Source organism: Phytophthora infestans, genomic scaffold (genome assembly GCF_000142945.1).
Source record: "Phytophthora infestans T30-4 supercont1.4 genomic scaffold, whole genome shotgun sequence".
NCBI classification, from domain to species: Eukaryota; Oomycota; class Peronosporomycetes; order Peronosporales; family Peronosporaceae; genus Phytophthora; species Phytophthora infestans.
The window spans coordinates 1,438,182-1,457,218 of NW_003303755.1; the positions used below are offsets into that span (position 1 = coordinate 1,438,182).

The following is a 19,037-nucleotide window of genomic DNA, read 5'->3' on the forward strand; positions in this document are numbered from 1 at the left end:
TAGAACATGAAGCACAGACGATGAACCTAACACAAAGCCACAGGAGAGCATAAGCGGGAAATCACCGAGCATTGGAGCACGATACCAGGGTAGAGCCAAGCCACGGAGCACAGTGTTACGGTAGCTCACAATAGCTCGGACGACAGACCAACCACGATACCGCGAGATAATACGATTGCACGGACGGTGGTCCAGCCACTAAACCGTGAGATAACACGCAGCAACGGGAGTTATAGACGGCAAATCGCGGAGCCACAAAAGGCGATTCCACGGCAGATCAGCCACGGAAGCACCGGGGAGCGCTTTTGGATATCACGATTGCACAACGTGGATCAGTATGCCATTGTTGAATATAATAACACGGGAAACACAGATGCACTACGCGAGCACGAAAGCATAGGATGGCAGAATTATACTGCGCTCGCATGATAGCGCGATAACGCGGTCGATGAAGTCACACCAGGAGAGCACGTTACACGGGGGACGGATCCATATAACTACGGAATAGCACCCGTCGGCGAGGGTACCGTCGATGAGACGCCATGGACCATAAATGAATATGGACCACTAAACCTGTAAACCCACTCAAGACCTTGTGAACACGGAAAAATAGCAGCCACGAAAGGGTGTCGTACTACTGAAAAGCATGAACCCAAAAGAGAGAGCGCATTAACGGAAAAGGGCAATATCCACGGAGGAACATAGACGCCAACCAGTAGTACGGAGCAACGGACGCGTACGAATTAACGATACCGTACACTGCCACATGAGACTACGAAATGACAGGTGTTTTAAGTACACGACACAACATCGCACGGGGATGGCCGAAGCCTCGGGGTACAAGATCAGACTGAAAGCACACAACACACGAAGTACTTAAAATTGCGGCCACCTTATCTCCAACAAACCATGCCACTCCGCCGCGTAGCGGCGGCGAACGGCTAGTCTTACCCCTCTAGTGGAGTGTGCTCTGCGTCAGTCCGTCAGTCCGTCCGAGGGTAGGGTTCTAAAATGTAACGCTAATGCGGGCGTTCTACTGGCTGCCGAGCGCAGCGAAGGCGGCGTCGATTCGCTAAAAAGCTGCCGAGCGCAGCGAAGGCGGTCCCCATTGGCTAAAACAGATATTATGTGCTGTACTTACTGTATGTGGACTACACATCGTACTTAAAATGCACAGTTCAAATTTCATTTTGCTCTCATTTTCAGCTGCGGTTCGCCACCTCACGCGAAGGGCGCTGCCTGTGTGCGCGTTAGTTAGCATTAGTATAAGGCGCCGATAAGCACACACGTACTATATCGTCGTAGGAGCTGTTGAAAAAAATTGTAGGATTTGGTGACTCATATTTCGGCCTCAATCGAAACTTTAGTACTTATTGGATATAGAATGATATTTTAGGCTTTGTAGTACTTTTAAATAATAAAACTTACAAAACTTTTGAGTAATACTATGTTTTGAGAATTTCATATTTTTCTTGCAGACGTTTATAGCAGTACTACAAAAAATTAATTAGTTGCGCAAGAAAAAAACGCATGTTATTACTAATACTAATCAATTTAAACCAAAGTACCGGTATTATATTTGCGTTAGATAAAGATGCACAATTTGTTACTAATATTAAATATTCAAAATGTGAATATAGTGGCTTCCCACCATCCCACCCCACATAACCATGTACACCACTCCGCCGCCGATAAAAAAGGATCGTATTCCTTTGTATTCGCGCGCGTAGTGTACGACCTTAAGACATTGTGCGCACTTTTCACCACGATATGTAGCATACATCAAACAAAATAAAAACAGCGTTTGCGATTGAATTAGCGCGGAGGCAAGTGGATAAACAAGAACACGAAACACAGAGGAACACCGGCGCACACTATGTACACGATGGGGTAGAGGGAAGAACACGAAGCACAGAAGGCCACGGACGTTGAAAAAGGACTAAATTAATGAAGGCAGCTAGCCATTCTGAAAAGCACGAACCACGGACGAGCACGCTACCATGAAAACTTGGAATGGCAAGAATATGATGGGAGCGTATGGATCACGGAAAGTAACTGAAGTAATGACACCCCAACATGCTGAAAAACACGGGCCACGGAAACGGTAAGGTGCACGGAAAGCAATTCTTCCATAACACCACGGTAGAACATGAAGCACAGACGATGAACCTAACACAAAGCCACAGGAGAGCATAAGCGGGAAATCACCGAGCATTGGAGCACGATACCAGGGTAGAGCCAAGCCACGGAGCACAGTGTTACGGTAGCTCACAATAGCTCGGACGACAGACCAACCACGATACCGCGAGATAATACGATTGCACGGACGGTGGTCCAGCCACTAAACCGTGAGATAACACGCAGCAACGGGAGTTATAGACGGCAAATCGCGGAGCCACAAAAGGCGATTCCACGGCAGATCAGCCACGGAAGCACCGGGGAGCGCTTTTGGATATCACGATTGCACAACGTGGATCAGTATGCCATTGTTGAATATAATAACACGGGAAACACAGATGCACTACGCGAGCACGAAAGCATAGGATGGCAGAATTATACTGCGCTCGCATGATAGCGCGATAACGCGGTCGATGAAGTCACACCAGGAGAGCACGTTACACGGGGGACGGATCCATATAACTACGGAATAGCACCCGTCGGCGAGGGTACCGTCGATGAGACGCCATGGACCATGAATGAATATGGACCACTAAACCTGTAAACCCACTCAAGACCTTGTGAACACGGAAAAATAGCAGCCACGAAAGGGTGTCGTACTACTGAAAAGCATGAACCCAAAAGAGAGAGCGCATTAACGGAAAAGGGCAATATCCACGGAGGAACATAGACGCCAACCAGTAGTACGGAGCAACGGACGCGTACGAATTAACGATACCGTACACTGCCACATGAGACTACGAAATGACAGGTGTTTTAAGTACACGACACAACATCGCACGGGGATGGCCGAAGCCTCGGGGTACAAGATCAGACTGAAAGCACACAACACACGAAGTACTTAAAATTGCGGCCACCTTATCTCCAACAAACCATGCCACTCCGCCGCGTAGCGGCGGCGAACGGCTAGTCTTACCTCCCTAGTGGAGTCTGGTGTGCGTCTGTCAGTCCGTCCGAGGGTAGGGTTCTAAAATGTAACGCAAATACGCGCGTTCTACTGGCTGCCGAGCGCAGCGAAGGCGGCCTCGGTTTGCTAAAATCGAATTATGTGGTGTACACACTGTATGTGGTCAACACATCGTACTTAAAATGCACCGTTCAAATTTCATTTTGCCCCCATTTTTAACGCTGGAGCGCCACCTCACGCAAAGGGCGCTGCCTGTGCGCGCGTTAGTTAGCATTGGTAGAAGGCGCCAACGCGCACACACGTAGTATATCGTCGTAGGAGCTGTTTGAAAAAATTGTAGGCCTTGGTGACTTATATTTCGGCTTAAATGAAGCCTTTAGTACTTATTGGTTATAATATGATTTGTTTTAGCTTTGTAGCATTTTTTTTACTTTCTAAGATAATTTTGCTTAGTACTAATCTAAAGTCTCATATTATTGCTTGCAGACGTTTGTAGTAGTACTACACAAAATTAATTTAGTAGCGCTTATCAAATTAAATGCACTTTATATCTAATACTAATAACCTTAAAGTATTGTATCATATTTGCGTTAGATGAAGATGCACAATTTATTATTAATATTAAATATTTAAAATATGAATATAGTGGCTTCCACCGCACATAACCATGTACACTTCTCCGCCACTAAAAAAAAGAACGTTTTCTTTGTATTAGCGCGTATTTTGCACCCCTAAGAGCATGTGCGCCCTCTCGAACACGATACGTAACATACATGCAGTGCAGTGGGAGCAGTGTTTGTGATTGAATTAGCGTAGAGGCACGTGATTAAACAAGAACACGAAACACGGAGGAACACCGAGTCAGATCATGTACATAACGCGATAGAAGGAACAGCTTGAAATACGGAAAGTCACGGACGAAATAAGAATAGGCCACGAAATTTCATACGAAGCACGAACCAGGGAAGAGCCTGAAAAACACGGAGCCGCACGATCAGATGACAGCGGGTGAGAGCTGAAATAATGAAACGCCAGCACGCTGAAAAAGTACGGACCAAGAGAGAGCACGTTCACAGTCACGGTAGACCACGCAGCTGTGCGAGTGCACGGAAAGGAGTTCTCCCACCACAGGTTACCCCGAAGCACGGTCGACGGCCAAACACAAATTCACGGGAGAGTATAAGCGGGAAATCACTGAACATTGGAGTACGATACGAGGACAGCCCACCGACCCACGGCACACGATACTACGGTAGCTAACGATAGCCTGGACGACCGATCAACGTCAACACCACGCCATAAACGACAGCATAGACGTTGGATTAACCACTAAACCGTGGGAGAACACGCAGCCACGCGAAATCACCGAACCACGGAGCCGGGTACCAGTGTAGAGCCTGAGGTCACCTAGCATCGAGGGACAATAGTGCATTACAACATGATTGCACGGACGACGTGCCAGCCACGAAGTCACAGGGAAACGATTCGGGATACCACGGTTGCACACCGCGGAGCACGATACCATTGTAGAACACGATACGCGGGCAAAGCAGATGCACTACGCGAGCACAATACCGTAGACATCATTGCCATACCGCGATTGCACGATAGCATGGTAGCGCGGTCGATTAAACGGGCGACGGAACCACACGACTGCATGGAGGCACCAAACCACGGAATAGCACCCTAGACCGAAGACCATCAAGCCACGGAACACCATACCAGTGTAGAACCTGAGCTTACCGAGCCACGAAGGACAGTAGTACATGAGAACACGATTGCGCAGACGGTGGACGAGCCACGAAATAAACGAGGGGGCTCTTAGGGGGACCACGATTCCACATTGTGGAGTACGATGCCATTGCAAAACACAATAGCACGGGCAACGCAGGTGCACTACGCGAGCACAATACCATAGACAGCATTACCACACCGCGATTGCACGATAGTGTGATACCGCGGTCGATGGAACCTCACCAGGAGAGCACGATACACGGGTGATGGAATAATATGACTGCGTGAATGCGCCAAACCACGAAATAGCACTCTTCGGCCAGAGTACCAGCGATGGGAGGCCAACGGCCACGAAAGAGGCAAATAGTTAAGTACACGAAGCCAAGATCTACTAGGGTGAACGACGCTAACAAAGTACGCGACACCAGGAAGCATCTACATCTGCGGCCACCGCATCTACAACAAACCATGCCACTCCGCCGCGTAGCGGCGGCGAACGGCTAGTCTTAAACATCTACTGCAGCAACCTGTCTGTCCGTCACACTAAATTGTCGTGCCTGTCACGCTTTTCCGGACAAATCATTGGATAAAATAATTTACATATTCCTACTGGCTGCCGAGCGCAGCGAAGGTGGCCCCGATTGGCCTAAAAGCTGCCGAGCGCAGCGAGGCGGCCCAAATCGGCACCCTGCGGGCCTTTGGGCCCGCCTGAGCCAAATCTGCCAACCTACCGTGCGAGTAGTGAAGCGAGCCCGTGGCGAGCGGAACGGAGGCAAAATACAAGGAACGACATTCATTCTTTCCCGCCGCGTAGCGGCGGCACTCGGCTAGTGATGAATCAATAACCGATGGGTGGCACGAACAAGCGATCGTTGAGGCGATTTTTTTCGGACACCTCAATGTTTTACTTCGTACATGTCAAGTACATGCACCGTGGGGATCCACGTCTTAAGTTTGTAGGCATCAGCAAACGCTGGGTGATCGTTGACGACTCCACCGAGAGGCACGTCGAATATAGAAAAGAGACTTTCCCTTTACTGAATCTGTCATTAGGACTTCAGGCTGGCTTTCTAGAGGACATTTTTTTCGAGACTGCAGCGGATCGAGTTCGCACTTGGATAGCCCCACATGAAATGCTTGGGCGCCTGCTGGTGCTGTCAGTGATAGGGGGAGTGGGGACACCGCGCGCGGCCAAAAGATCGGGCTCGCTTTCGAGCATTGCTCGGCGAAGCAAAGTGCTTCATAAAATAAAAAGCCGGAGAGTTAGAAGCTCACCCAACACTGTAAAGCTGCTGCCGTAAAGCGTCGTCGAGAGCCCCTACATAGAATGGTTTTCTATGGCCGCCGGCGTTGGAACGCCCCTCGCCGCGAGGACAAGCCAAATAAAGAGAGCAAAAGGCTGTAAGTGGCGCTACGCTTCTTCGCGATGCACTCATGATCGCCAATAAGCAAAGTGTTGCGTCGTGCCAACACGCGAAGACACACAGACCACAGCATGTCTATCCCACTCAGCAGCAGCTATGCCGACACTTTCCAAGCGAGCAAATGCCGTCTGTCTTTCGCTATGCTGGCCTGATACGAGGCGACAACCTTTGAACAGAGTCGGGGCGGCACGATAAAAATAAGGAGTGAAAGCCTACAAATTAGCGAGGCGACACCTTATTGGTGGTACGGTCAGACGAGGCATCTTCATGCCGGTTCGTTGCCCTAACACACTCGAACTTGTTGTTGCCTTTTGCCTCGCACTCACTCTGCTATTCCGCTGCGTCTAAGAAGAGCGCTACGACATCACAGTCTCGTTATCTGCAGGGTGCAGGCCCGTGACGCTCCTTGCTGTTAGCCTCGATGACACTGCGCTCAACGGTGTTCGACTCGAGCGGCAGTCGCGTTGCGAGTCTCGGCGACACACGACTCAATGTGCAGATCTCCATCGATGAGGAGGCTGAGACTGAGACGCAAGCGCGCCCAGAGCTTGTCAAATGCCCCGAGCTGCTGCTTACAGGGATGGAGCTGGAGACGCGCACGACGCTGCGCATTCTTCACAAGAAGGGCCGACGCTTCGAGTCCCCCTGGGAGCCCTTCTTCGTCGGTGTCTACGCGCACACACTCTTCTACTACGCAAATCTGGGCGATTGGCCGCGTGGTGTTATCCCGCTGGCGGACGCAGAGGTCAAGGCTGTGGACCGTATCTTCCGTCATGGTGATGCGTCCTGCGACGGCGACGACTGCGGCCCGTGCTGGAAAGTCACGTCCAGTAGCGGTCGGGTTCTTCTCTTCCGCGCTCCATCGTACGATGCACGCTTGGAGTGGATAGAGCAACTGCGTCAAGCCACAGGAACATTCAGGAAGGTCAGCATGGACGGTAAGGCTGCGCTGGCATTGGCACGAAGACTATCTAGGTCCTACAGCTCTGCTTCTTCGACATCCGCTTCGTCTACCGTGATTCTGCAGTCACCACGACATCGGAGGAGAAAGCGCATGTCTGAAGACGACTCGGAACAGACGGAGATGCTTCGTGATGCGCTGCGTATGGTGGAGAAACAGAGAAAAGAGATCGAAGAACTTCAGAAGCGTCTGAAGAAGTTTGAGACGAAGGATAAGGAACTACAGAAGGCAGGTGAAAGTGAAAACGAGCAGATTGAAAGCGACGCTGACGAAGAGATCGATCTGGATACGATGCTGGATGGGGACGCTATTGAGATATGTACTGGTAAGGTTTTTCGAGGCTCGGCCATTTCTGATGTGCTTTCAGAAGATGATGACACCTCAAGCACTGAAGGGGATGACAACGACGCCGACGGCGAGAAAGAGAGTGTTGGCGTTAAGCGAGAAGAAGGAAGAGAGAACATACAGAGTCTGAGTCTAGTGGATGAGTCGATGGAGACGCTCTCAAATCACGAGGATGAGCTGGATACTCAAGAGGGTGCGGAGATTGAGACAGAGATCTCGAGCTCTTATGAGGAGGCACCGTCATCTTTAAAGCAAGAGTCTGCGCCTGTCGCAGAATATTCTAAGCAGCAGCCGCTATCAATGCATCCGAAGCAAGACAATACAGTTTCAATAAAATCTCCCAAGCGAGACAAGATGCCAGTGCCAGAACCTGAATCTGAACGTACAGAGTCTACGTCATCTTCATGGAGCTCAAAATCAACTAACTGCTGCGATGCAGTCGAGAAGGATTCGATTCAACAGCAAGCAACGGAATTGGCGGAGATGGCACGAAACATGCACAAGGATGATACTGATTCAGCCTCGACTCGTGAAAGCAGTGAGGACGGTTCTTTTTTCTCCAGTTTCAAAGGGTCAAATAGCGGCACTGGCGTCTTTGATTCCTGTGCGAGCTCTGGAAATGACTTTTTGCAGCAGCAAGCGATGGAACTTGCAGAAATTGCCCGCAATCTGCAGTCTTCATTCCGATTAGATCCCAAACCATCGAAGGTATGCTGTTTATCACCTGTGCTCGTCCGTATTCCATTGTACTGATGCTAATCGCTCTGTCTTGGTATCAGATATCTCTGAAAACATCTTCCAGTTCGTCGTCACTCTTTGAGTCGCAGTCGTCATTGTCTGGTATGTGTTGGCTGAAAGTTTGACAGTCAAAGTGTGTTAGTGCTAATAAGTCTGATGTGTACTGTATGAAGATGTCACCGACTTCGGTCTGAACCAGATCAACTCAAACGAAAGCAATGAAAGCATTTTCTCCATTACACAAGATGATCTGTTCTTCGATGAAGATGAGGAAGGAGAAATCGAGCGTCTTTCCGAGTTTGAGGCGGTATGTCATGTGGCACGATGCAAATTTGTGGTCTCTTGAAAGTTTACTAATAACTATTGTGTACCTACAGTCGGACAGTCAGTTTTTGGAGGCGAGTGGCTTCTTGGACTCGATCCACCAGGTCATGAAGGACTTTATTGTGTCTTCCCAGCCAGATCAGTCACGCCAGCCGGACCAATTAGTCATCAGTGATGAAATTATTGCTGAAATTCGCCAAGGGATCGACGCTGAACCTTCAAAGAGAGTGGATGACCTCGACGAAGCTCACAGGCAACGTGCTTTACGCTCCGACTCGCCTGCTACAGACTCGTCCATGGATACAAGTCCGAGGATACGCAGTCTCTTCTCCCACGCTAGATCAGCACGCGACTTTTTCAATGGAGACATTGAGATGTCCGTACGAGCCCCGAAAGATCTTCCATCACTAGTGGTCGAAGAGACCATGTCTGTTGTCGCCTCGATCCTACAAAGTGCAGGCCGAGAAGATAAAATGCTGTCGCTTGCTCCTTTTCTTCGGGTTTTTGGCAGTCGCAACCGTCTGAGCCACTTGATCCGATGGGCAATCGAGATTGAAGTCGCGTCGGTCATCAACGTAGCGACGCTCTTCCGTTCGGATGATTACGCGAGTCGATTAGTCTCCACGTATAGCAAAGCGATCGGGTCAAAGTTCATCCGTGTGGCTCTATCGGATCCCATCCGCCAGATATTTAAGCTGAAGATTGCCGACATGGAGCTCAACCCGCACAAGGAGGAGTCTCTGCAGGATGAGACTCAAGTGGATACCAACGCTGCCAATTTGATGCGGACGTGTCAAAACATCATCGACTCGATCGTGAAAAATACGCACTGTGTAAGTATTTCGCACGGTGAGAGACTGACATTGTGGCTCTTGCTGACTTGAATTGTTTCTCGATGTTTACAGATACCGTCGTCTTATTTCCACATTTGCTCGCACTTAAACTCGAAAGTCATCAGCCGTTTTGATGGCTCAAAGGAGGGTGTTGAGGCGGAGGACGCATCGACGCTCACTCGGGTACGTGTCTTTCGTCAGGTGGTTAATTGTCTTTGCTCGAGTTTAATTTGTGCCTTTCCGTGCAGTCTGTAATCGGAGGTTTCCTATTCCTTCGTTTCGTGTGTCCTGCCATCACTACCCCGCATTTGTACGGCCTTACGAAGCAGCTTCCGCCACCTGAGACTCGACGAGCTCTTGTGCTAGTCACCAAGCTACTGTTCAAGACTGCAACTGGTGTGAAGTTTGGAGACCGAGAGCCCCAATTCAAGTATGTGCAGTCAGTGACGTGGTTTCATTTTCGCCATTTACTAATTGTTGTTTAATTGTAGGGTTCTTAATCCTTTCATTGAGAAAAATTCGCCAGCAATTCAGCAGCTTTTTGCCAATCTGGCCATGTCACCTAGCCAAGATATTGATGAGTGCTTCGCTTCGGATAGTCGTAAGATCTACTCCAACGTATCCTCATCGCAGTTGGTCGAGGATCTAGAGACTATTCGCTCAATTTCGGAGAAAAACCTGGAAGAGATAAGCAAGAAACTGGAGGATTGCGACTCCGCACTCGAAGTGGCCGAGAATTTCAAGTCGGCCGTGTTGTACACGACTGACTCCTTCCAGAAGAGCTCACTAACGAAAAAATTGAGTGCCAACATGAAATTTCTCAGCGGCTTTGGCAAGAAGCCCCGGTCCAGAAAGCAGTCTGACCAGTGATCAAGGCCAGAGAAAGACTGGTACAAACATCGTGAAGGTGTTACCGTACGAGTTTTGCCGATGCCGAGACGATGTTGACAGCCAAGTGTTCTATACTTTATGTATTACTTCAGCGAAGTACAATGTGTAAGTCCCGTAGCGTATCCACCACCACAGGTGGCACCGATCCAGAATCAAGGCTCTTGTGTAGACAACTGGACAAATGAAAACGCATGATGCCAAATGTTGAACACAATATGATTCTTTATTCCAAGTGCAAGTAGCCGCAACGCATTCGTCTAACAAAGTCTACGTATGTAACTACAACCTACACATCAGGATAAGCTCCGTGAGCAGCAGAACCGTTAGTGGGGCGGTTGACGGGTGCAGCGGAACCATCCTGAGTAGGAGCAAGACTGTAGGGGCTAGCATTCAGCGGGATGGCGGAGAAATCGCTCGTGGAGAAGGCACGACGCGTGCGCGACAACGACGAGTTCATTCCTGCCTCGGTGAGTCTCTGCTCTTCTTGTTGCTGCTTGCGTTGTGCGGCCTTGCGCTCCTCCTCCGACATGATGGCCTGCAGACGAATCGACGAGTCCTGCAGCGCACTGAGTTCCGACTCCGACATATTCCTCAGTACCGCGTTCAGCGTGTTGTCGCTCATAGCGTGCATTAGATCTTCTTTCTTCCCAGGACCAGCACCGCGGATGTCAGTCTCGCTGCCGCTAGCAGTCAGAGCGTTGATGAAACGCTGCTGCTCAAGGATGATGGAGCGCATCTGCTGCACTGACAGATCATCATCGCGTTCATCATTGCTCGAGTTGGCTCGCAGAATATCTTCAATCACCACGCCACGACTCAAAGCATTATTGTACAGTAGCCATGTCTGGATCTTGCCCGGAACGTAGAGCGCCGAGAGCAACAGAATGAGACTCAGCGAAACCAAACCCAGCACGGCGTCATGAACGAAGTAAAGCGTTCCAACAAAGCGCGAGTTGCTACCAAGGATCACAAGCGCCCAACAGCCCATAGCTGCAGCGAGATATCCCATACTCAGCAGCATCTGCCACATACCGTCCGCGTAGATGAAAGCGAGAATCAGACCAGCGCCCAGCACAATCACCAGAAGGAGCTTCAGGAAGCGAACAAGCCCGGTCTCGCCCGAACGCGACGAGGTGAAGAAGACAGCCTCTGCACTAAGATACACCGCGGCCATCGATAAGCAGATAAGCAGCGGAAGCCACGTGGTTTCCGTCAAGATCGAGTGATATTTGTCACTCGTCGAAGAGATAGAGACGGCGATCAACGCGAACAGCACGCCCTTGATCGTAATGCACGCCTTGGACCACGGTCGAAGCGTCGAAAAGTACGCGTTCTCCTCTTTGAACCACGCCTCCCACGATTGATCAGGGTTACCACCGTCACCACGCATCCATTTGAACCATAGACGGAAGTCCTCCATAACGTCAGACCATTCGAACGCCAGTGGGTTGAACCAGAACGGCGACCAGTACCATGACACGAACACAAGCCATAGCGACCATGTCAGCGCGAAGTACTGATTGCCGACCGTGAACTTGTAGTAAACGGAAAGCCCAATGGCAATCTCCACTGCAGCATAGAGGTGGCTGCTAGCGTAGAAACGATAAAGCTCATCAAAAGAAGAGTGCTTTGTCACGAATCCACGGCCGGTCGCACGATACTTGGCGCCACCAGCAAGAATCGTCTGTCCGAAGTAGAACCATTTCGTGCCAATGTGGAAAAGGAAGTACAGCGGGCCTCCAGTCACGAACAGGACAATGATCTCGTTCAACGCCGCCTTAAAGCCACGCTCGACTGAAATCGTCGCCAGCAGTGGCGCAGTAGTGAAGAATGCCACCGATCCAAGCATCAACTGCAGCTTACTTAGCAATACCGGTTCACGACCGCCAACACCCTCAACCGACAGCAGTGCACGCAATAAGTTGCAGTACAGCAGAAAGTACACAGTCCAGATGATGATTGACATCGCCAGGTAGAAGCCCACATGGTTGTAGTAGAACGACAACAACTTGAAAAAGTCGAGACGCTGGCTAATACGGTACACGTCACGCGATAGCGATTGCTCAGCTGCACCCTGCGCTAACTTTGCCTCGAACTTGTAGATCTGCTGCATTCCCACATCACGTCCCTTGCCGCACTTGGTGTACTCCGGGAAAGTCACGGAACCGCCACGCATACAATTGTTGTAGCCAGCAAAGATATCTTCACTGAGGTTGATACCCTTACTGGCCTTGCTAATACCGCCACGCGTTATGAAGAAAAGTTTGTTGAACACATCGGGATGACCGTAGTGCAGACGGCTACGCAGCGGACGCGCCAACGTACGTTGACTTAGCGTCACAAACGACGTCTCCTGCAGCGCCATGTAGTTTGCCAGCGAGCTCACACTACCCGTGAATATGTGCTCCGGGATACCCACGATCGTGTACGGCCGGTCTGCCGTACCCTTGTCAAACTCTTCGAGTAGGTTTCGCATCTTCAAGTTCTCTTCAAGATATCCATCCTGGTTCATATCGATAGCCTGCAGATTTTCACCGCGAGTGAAAACAATGGCTGCGTTCTGGTTCTCAGGTTTGCCCTCGCCCAAGATAGGATTGCCAGGCAGACGCACGCGGTAGATCTCGTGAACTGAGCCGAGTTCCTCGCCGCCCTTGATGAGCACCGAGAAGTATGACTGTTCCTTTTGGTAGTTCACACGGACCTCATCGATGTATGCCACGCGCAAGTTAGGGAATCGGTGCAGCAAAAACTCAATGTCACTCGCCTTCGGGTCGTTGTTCTTCTTCTGACGTCCATAAATTTGGCAGGCCACCACGTACGTGAACTTTGTGTTGATCAACTCCTCAAGTTTCTGTTGGGGAACTTGTTCGATCTCAGCCAGCAAACGAATGGCAGCTTCACCGTACATCATACCCTGCACCGTACGTGACAGTGTCTGGCCACGCAGAGAAGCCCACATACGCAACTCGATCGCAGTCTCCGGGTCTTTCCAGATGTTCTTCTTAGGCTTCACACGCTCCAAGAAGTTCTCCCAGTCTCGCTTGTACAGCGTCTGCAAGAACAACAGCGTGTGCACGTCCAGACCGTCCTGTTTGCTTTCCAAATCCTTTCTGGAGTACAGAACGTCTTCGGCATAGAACGGAGTGATGACGCTCCACGACTTCATTTCCTCGAGCAGCGGAGCAAGCGGCATGTCCATGAACAGCGAATTCACGAAGAACAGCAAGCGGCGACGAGCATCGTACGACTGGGGCTCCGCATCAATCTTCTGCAAGGTCAAAAGTCCGTGCAGATGCGATAACACCACATCGGTGTGGCTCTCAAACGCTGTGAGAGTGATTTGTTCACCCGTATAATTATCGTCCCACATAAAACCACGCTCCTGTGTAAGAATCCACGTCAACCGATCCGAAATTCCCTTGCTTTCAGCGAACACGGGGTCTTGCTCGTGGACGTGGGCCAGAATCTCCTTTCCAAGATTCAGGAACGTACGCACGCGCTCGCGAATCTGCATGATGTGAGAGCTGGAGATAGAATGAGTAAGCTTGCCATTGTTGACAGCTGGTTTGTGCGTCTGCTGCTGCATACGTGCAATACGCGCAACACCAGAGCCACGACTACGACGAGGTGGTTCGAGACCCAACGACGACAGACCTGTCGTACTTGCAGACTTAGTAAGCCCCGACGAAGGACGGTAGGAGCTAGACTGTTGCGGAAACTCGTACGAAGCGTAGTCGGATGGGTCTTTGCGAACAGGGATAACCTTGGCGTTGCTCTTCCATCCTCGGACGTTGGCCTTCAAGAGCGAGATCAAACCCGCCAAAGCGCGGCCACATGGAGCCACCTTTTGCAAGTTCAGCGCACGGAACACACCACGAGCGGCCCACGAGTTGAGCACACATGTGATGTACTTCACATCATTCGCGTGACAGGGACCAAGCACATTAACCAGCACCCAGTTCGCAAGCTCCCATATCTCTTCAAGTGACTCCTCCACCATTGGGTTATCACTGAGAATTTCCAGTAGTTTGTCTTGCAGCACACGCTCCGAGACCTTGCCGTTGTTCGACGAGTAAATATCAAGAATGTGCGACGTAAAGTTCTCGAAGCAACCAGCAAGTTGGAACTGCGGCAGGTAAATTTCGCGCTGGTAGCCGTCAAGACGGTGGAAATGAAGCAGAGATTTCTCCTTGTTTGAGATCAAATCATCCGCGCGCATGCTATCGATGATAGTGTCCCAGGCCACAGAGAACGAGAACCACTTGCGGCGACGAGCAGCTTGGCGCTCCGTAGGCGTCTGTTTGCGACGCGAGAAAGACAGTAACGGAGTCTCGTCGTCATGGGCTGATGTCCGGCGCTGCAACAGGAGGCGGGACGTCGGATCCGCACCACCGGCAACACGATCAAGCACCTCGTGACCTACTGATGTCGATCCATACGACGTGCCATTGCTGTCCGAGAGTTGAAGTCCCGTCTTGGAGCTTCGCGCAATCACCTTTGCGTTAAATGCATCCACAGCACGACTGAACGCAGATCGAACGCGGGTGAAGTTGCGAATCTCACCAATGCGCGACGAAAAGCCAACGAACGTACCCGTGAATGCCATCCAGATCGAGTTCCAAATCGTAATGTCAACGCAGAACACCAAGAAGAACGGCATCCAGTTTAGGAAGATGAGGAACACTGTCGTAATCATGCTCACGTTGTTCTCCACGTGGTCAGCATACAGCAGAAAGCTCGGCACCACAAGCGGGTAGATCTCAAACTCGTAGCCGAAGTATAACTTCCAAGCCAATAGCGACATCCAGAAGAACTGGTAGCCTACGCTCATCGACTCCGGATCCAGCACGTTGTCACCCACGTATAAGCGGTTCATCGGACTCACAATGTCACGGATAAATGCAACAGGAGCAAACGCCGTGCGCCGTGTCCAGTTGGTAAGACCAGGCATCACTTGCATGACGCAGTTAATCAGGCCTGGCACGTGGAATAGCACCGCGGTCACGTAGTACGACTGCCACCAGGCACCACCGTACGCCCACGCATACCAGTATAACATCGACGTGACCACCACAAGAGCCAGATGCAGAAACACACGCATCACGGAACGCGCCATTGAGAATACTTTCCGGTGCTCGTCGTAAACAGCGAAAATGTCGAGTCCATCACGTAAAATGTCCAGCAAGAAGTGAGATATCAAAGTGCTCGAGATAATCTTGCAGGCGTCCTGGAAGTCCATCTCTTGCTCATTCGCGAACGCGAGCATTGCCAAGAAGTGGAACGCGATGACGTGGAAGTTGAAGATACGGTTGAAAGCGCGCAGCGGTAGCAGCCACGTACGCTTCTCAACGAACGTCTTGGCAGACTCGGTGAATCCCTCGGCAATACTTTGACGCTTGTTGAACAAGTTGGAGCCGTTCGAGCCACCGTTGAGTCCACCTCGAGCCTTTTGGGCTCCAAGGCCAGTCAGACCTTGACGTTGCTGCTGCTTCTGTTTGTAGATCATAGCCGGATTGGGTGACGCCAAATCAATGACCTCTTCGTGTTTGTAGTCATACTTCAGACATCTCTTCGTCCAGAAGAACTCGTTGAAGTCGTCGTAGTTGTGACGGTCCTCATGGTCGTACTTTGAAGTCATCTCAGCCTTCAGCAAGCCGTAGACAGGTGTCACCACCGTATCCAAAAAGTATCCAGCCTCGCGCTCTGAGTGACGGACGGACGGGAACTCTTCTTTCATCTTGTGAAACAGGAAACACAGGAACTCAGGCGAGTGACGCAGGTTGCTGGCCTCACCCCAGATAAAGAAGAACAGACACAAGTCCACCGACATCTCGTCCACCATTGTGAGACCACCCTGCGGTGGTCGCTGCTCGCCCCAGTTCAGAGGCTGGATCTTAAGCTTGCAGCACCAGTTGTTGTAGTTGGAAAACACCAAATCGTGCAGCTTGCGGTAAGGATTTCCGCTCTTTCGCGAGTTGTTGGTGAGAAGCACCACAACGTGTTCCGTCTGGTTGCGGAAGTTGTCAAGTTGGAAGCCAAACGAGCGCTGCACGTTCACAGCGATACGGAAGATGGTACTGAACTGCTGCATGTTGTACGGCAGCTTGGATGGCGAGAAAAAATTCACCGTAGTCTTCTCCACGCCCGCATCATCATCAGGTCTCCAAGCCCGCGCGTCAGAACTTGCTGACACCGCGGGGAACTTGGCCTCACGCGGGTTGGTGCGCAGCGTCACGCCACGCATACGGAGGTATCCATACGTAGTGCTCACCGCACTGAGTACGACAAGCAGAATATACATCGCCAGGCAATATTTCGTGCAGAAACCCACGTGGTCATCGTTGTTACCATTGAAAATGAAGCCAGCGAGATTCCACGCATTCTCAGCAATATCGCCTTCACTCACCCACAGCGATACAGAGAGCAGAAACGCCAAACTACCAAGCAAAGAGGTCGACAGAATCACAACGTGCTTCGTGTCGATCTGTGGAGCAGATCCTAGCGCGATTCCCACACCAACCAGTAATGCAGTGATCACGCGCGTAGACAGCAAAGGCACGAATTGGCTAGCTATCACCCCGCCATACAGTCCAAGCATTGCACCAAGCGAAACCGGGTACACCAAGCAACAAAGACCGCCAAGTACCAGCCCGCACAGACACGCAAGCGCAGTCTGAATCCAAGCAAGGTCTACGGGGGCGCTTGAACTAAGAGCTCCATAAAAGGCTGCAGTCAGCCACAACGAGCTGGCGTACGCTGACAACATCTTCGGTTGGGACGTGCCACGGAACGCCATGAAGAGACCCAGCAGCGCATTAACCACAGCGAAAAGATGCAGCAGACCGATGTCCACACGTAGTGAAACATACCACGGGAGACCGTATTCCACTGGGTGGGCGTAGATCCAATCTTTCGTCGGGTAGGCTTCCGGATTGCATCCCACCGAAGTATACCGGTTCGGGTTGCCTTGATAGACGCGTACGTAGTCGATCGTAAAGTTGGAGGGCCATAGCGAGTTACAAATCTGCCCATCGCACGGTGGAGAGAACTTCTCCGAAACAGCCGTACTCAGAATGAGATAACTAGGCTCCACGGGGATCTGGCGAGGGGGGACAGCACCTACCCACTTATTCAGCGCGGATCCAGGGATTTCGAACACGAAGCTGTTGTCCATCCACCATCGAATGTAACCTTCGGGACCAGGAGACCAGTCCAGGCGGAACAAGTGGAACGACTTGAACGCATTGGACTCGAGCTGTGTCAGAGCCGAAATGGAGTCGAGGCCCATCTCACCGTAGTAGTCGCTATTGATTTTCGTGAACTCACCAAACTTGAGACCCTGGTACCATTGTCCAGGAGCAGGGAGCGACTCTGAAGCCGGGCGCATATCATCGTACAGACTGGGACGGATCTGCAGGGACGTGGAGATGAATGCAGGCTCATCACGAGCACGAATCTGCGCTTCAATCACATCGATTTCCGTGGCTCCACGACCCTGAAAGGGGTTCAAGCCGTACATCTCTGGATACGATTCCTTGTCGTGTTTGTTGGTCAGATTGCCACAGGCATTGATCTTCTGCTTGACCTTCTCGGCCTTCTCCACGTAGGGGGCGCAATAGTCGAAGCTCCACGGCCACGTACCGTCCTGGGATCCGAGGAATGGCGCACGGCCGATATTGCCCATGATCCAGATAGCAGGCCACGTGCCGGGGATACCCCACTTGCCGGGCAGAATGGCCCTTACCTCGACGTAGCCGCCGGTGTAACAGAACTTGTTCCATGTCTGCACAGCACCGCTGACGTACTTAGTGCCACGGTAGCGCTGTTTGGGCTTGGAGGTCGTGATGATGAGGTTGCCCTTGTCGATCTGCACAGCCTGGGGCAAAAAGTAGTGCTGCCCCATGTTGGTGGTATCGCGGAGGTTGACTGCCGTCCATTTGGAGTCGAAACCCGACTCGAACGTGCGCTTGGAGCTATTAAACTCGTCCGAGAAGATGAGCTTGTACTCGTTGTTGTAGCTCGAGTTGCCACCGAAGTTGAAGGCACCCTTGGGGACTGATATGTTGTAGAACTTGGGGTCCGTGTCCGGATCGATCCATTGCCGCTGCAAGGCCGTGAGGTTTTGGCGGGCACGCTGCAGCGCGTTCGTGATAGGCAATAACGCCTCACACATCGCTGACAGCAGCAGCGCCGCTAGTAAAAGCTGCGCCAATTGTGCCGGAGCGCGCGCCATGATCGGCGAGCTTCTTCGAGAAAGACTAATGGCAGCGCCGGCCTGCAGCAAAATGCGGAATGAAGCTTACACAGATCTTCCGCATGTCTGGTTTTCACCTAAAGGATGCGCTAAACGGGCCGGGTCAGTGACACTCAGCATACAGAAAATAGGATATTTTTGGCCCGCCCGCGATGGACAATTTCGAAAGGTGATAATCGCCATCCAAACTCCGGTGGACCGGAGCCCAGCTGGACGGGAACCAAGCACCAACTGCGGATACCGCCATGCTTTCTCTTCTTTTGTCCCTCGTGGTGGGGACTATATCACTCGCAAATACATTTGAATTCTCATGCCGCGGTGACTGCGGAGTCAGCCCCAGTGGCGGCGAATGTCACACTCTTTGCTGGCTGCAGCCCCAACGGACTCCATCGGGAGATTTTTAACAAGACTGCTCTGAAGTTGAAAAATTCTGATTTAATGCTGCAGC

The 19,037-nt window shown here is 51.2% G+C and overlaps 2 protein-coding genes across 2 annotated transcripts; one reads left to right on the top strand and one right to left on the bottom strand.

Annotated features, from left to right (window-relative positions):
• Window positions 1-6,630: 6,630 nt before the first annotated feature.
• On the top strand, window positions 6,631-10,314 carry PITG_03334 (uncharacterized protein; the record flags this gene model as incomplete). Its single annotated transcript, XM_002906361.1, has 9 exons — window positions 6,631-7,529; window positions 7,599-7,742; window positions 7,989-8,257; window positions 8,329-8,389; window positions 8,461-8,594; window positions 8,665-9,444; window positions 9,517-9,627; window positions 9,693-9,874; window positions 9,936-10,314. The coding sequence occupies 9 exons, from the start codon at window positions 6,665-6,667 to the stop codon at window positions 10,312-10,314; spliced, it is 2,925 nt and encodes a 974-aa protein (XP_002906407.1).
• Window positions 10,315-10,621: 307 nt separating this feature from the next.
• PITG_03335 (callose synthase, putative) lies at window positions 10,622-18,568 on the bottom strand (the record flags this gene model as incomplete). Its single annotated transcript, XM_002906362.1, has 2 exons — window positions 10,622-18,340; window positions 18,392-18,568. The coding sequence occupies 2 exons, from the start codon at window positions 18,566-18,568 to the stop codon at window positions 10,622-10,624; spliced, it is 7,896 nt and encodes a 2,631-aa protein (XP_002906408.1).
• Between the last annotated feature and the right edge of the window lie 469 nt (window positions 18,569-19,037).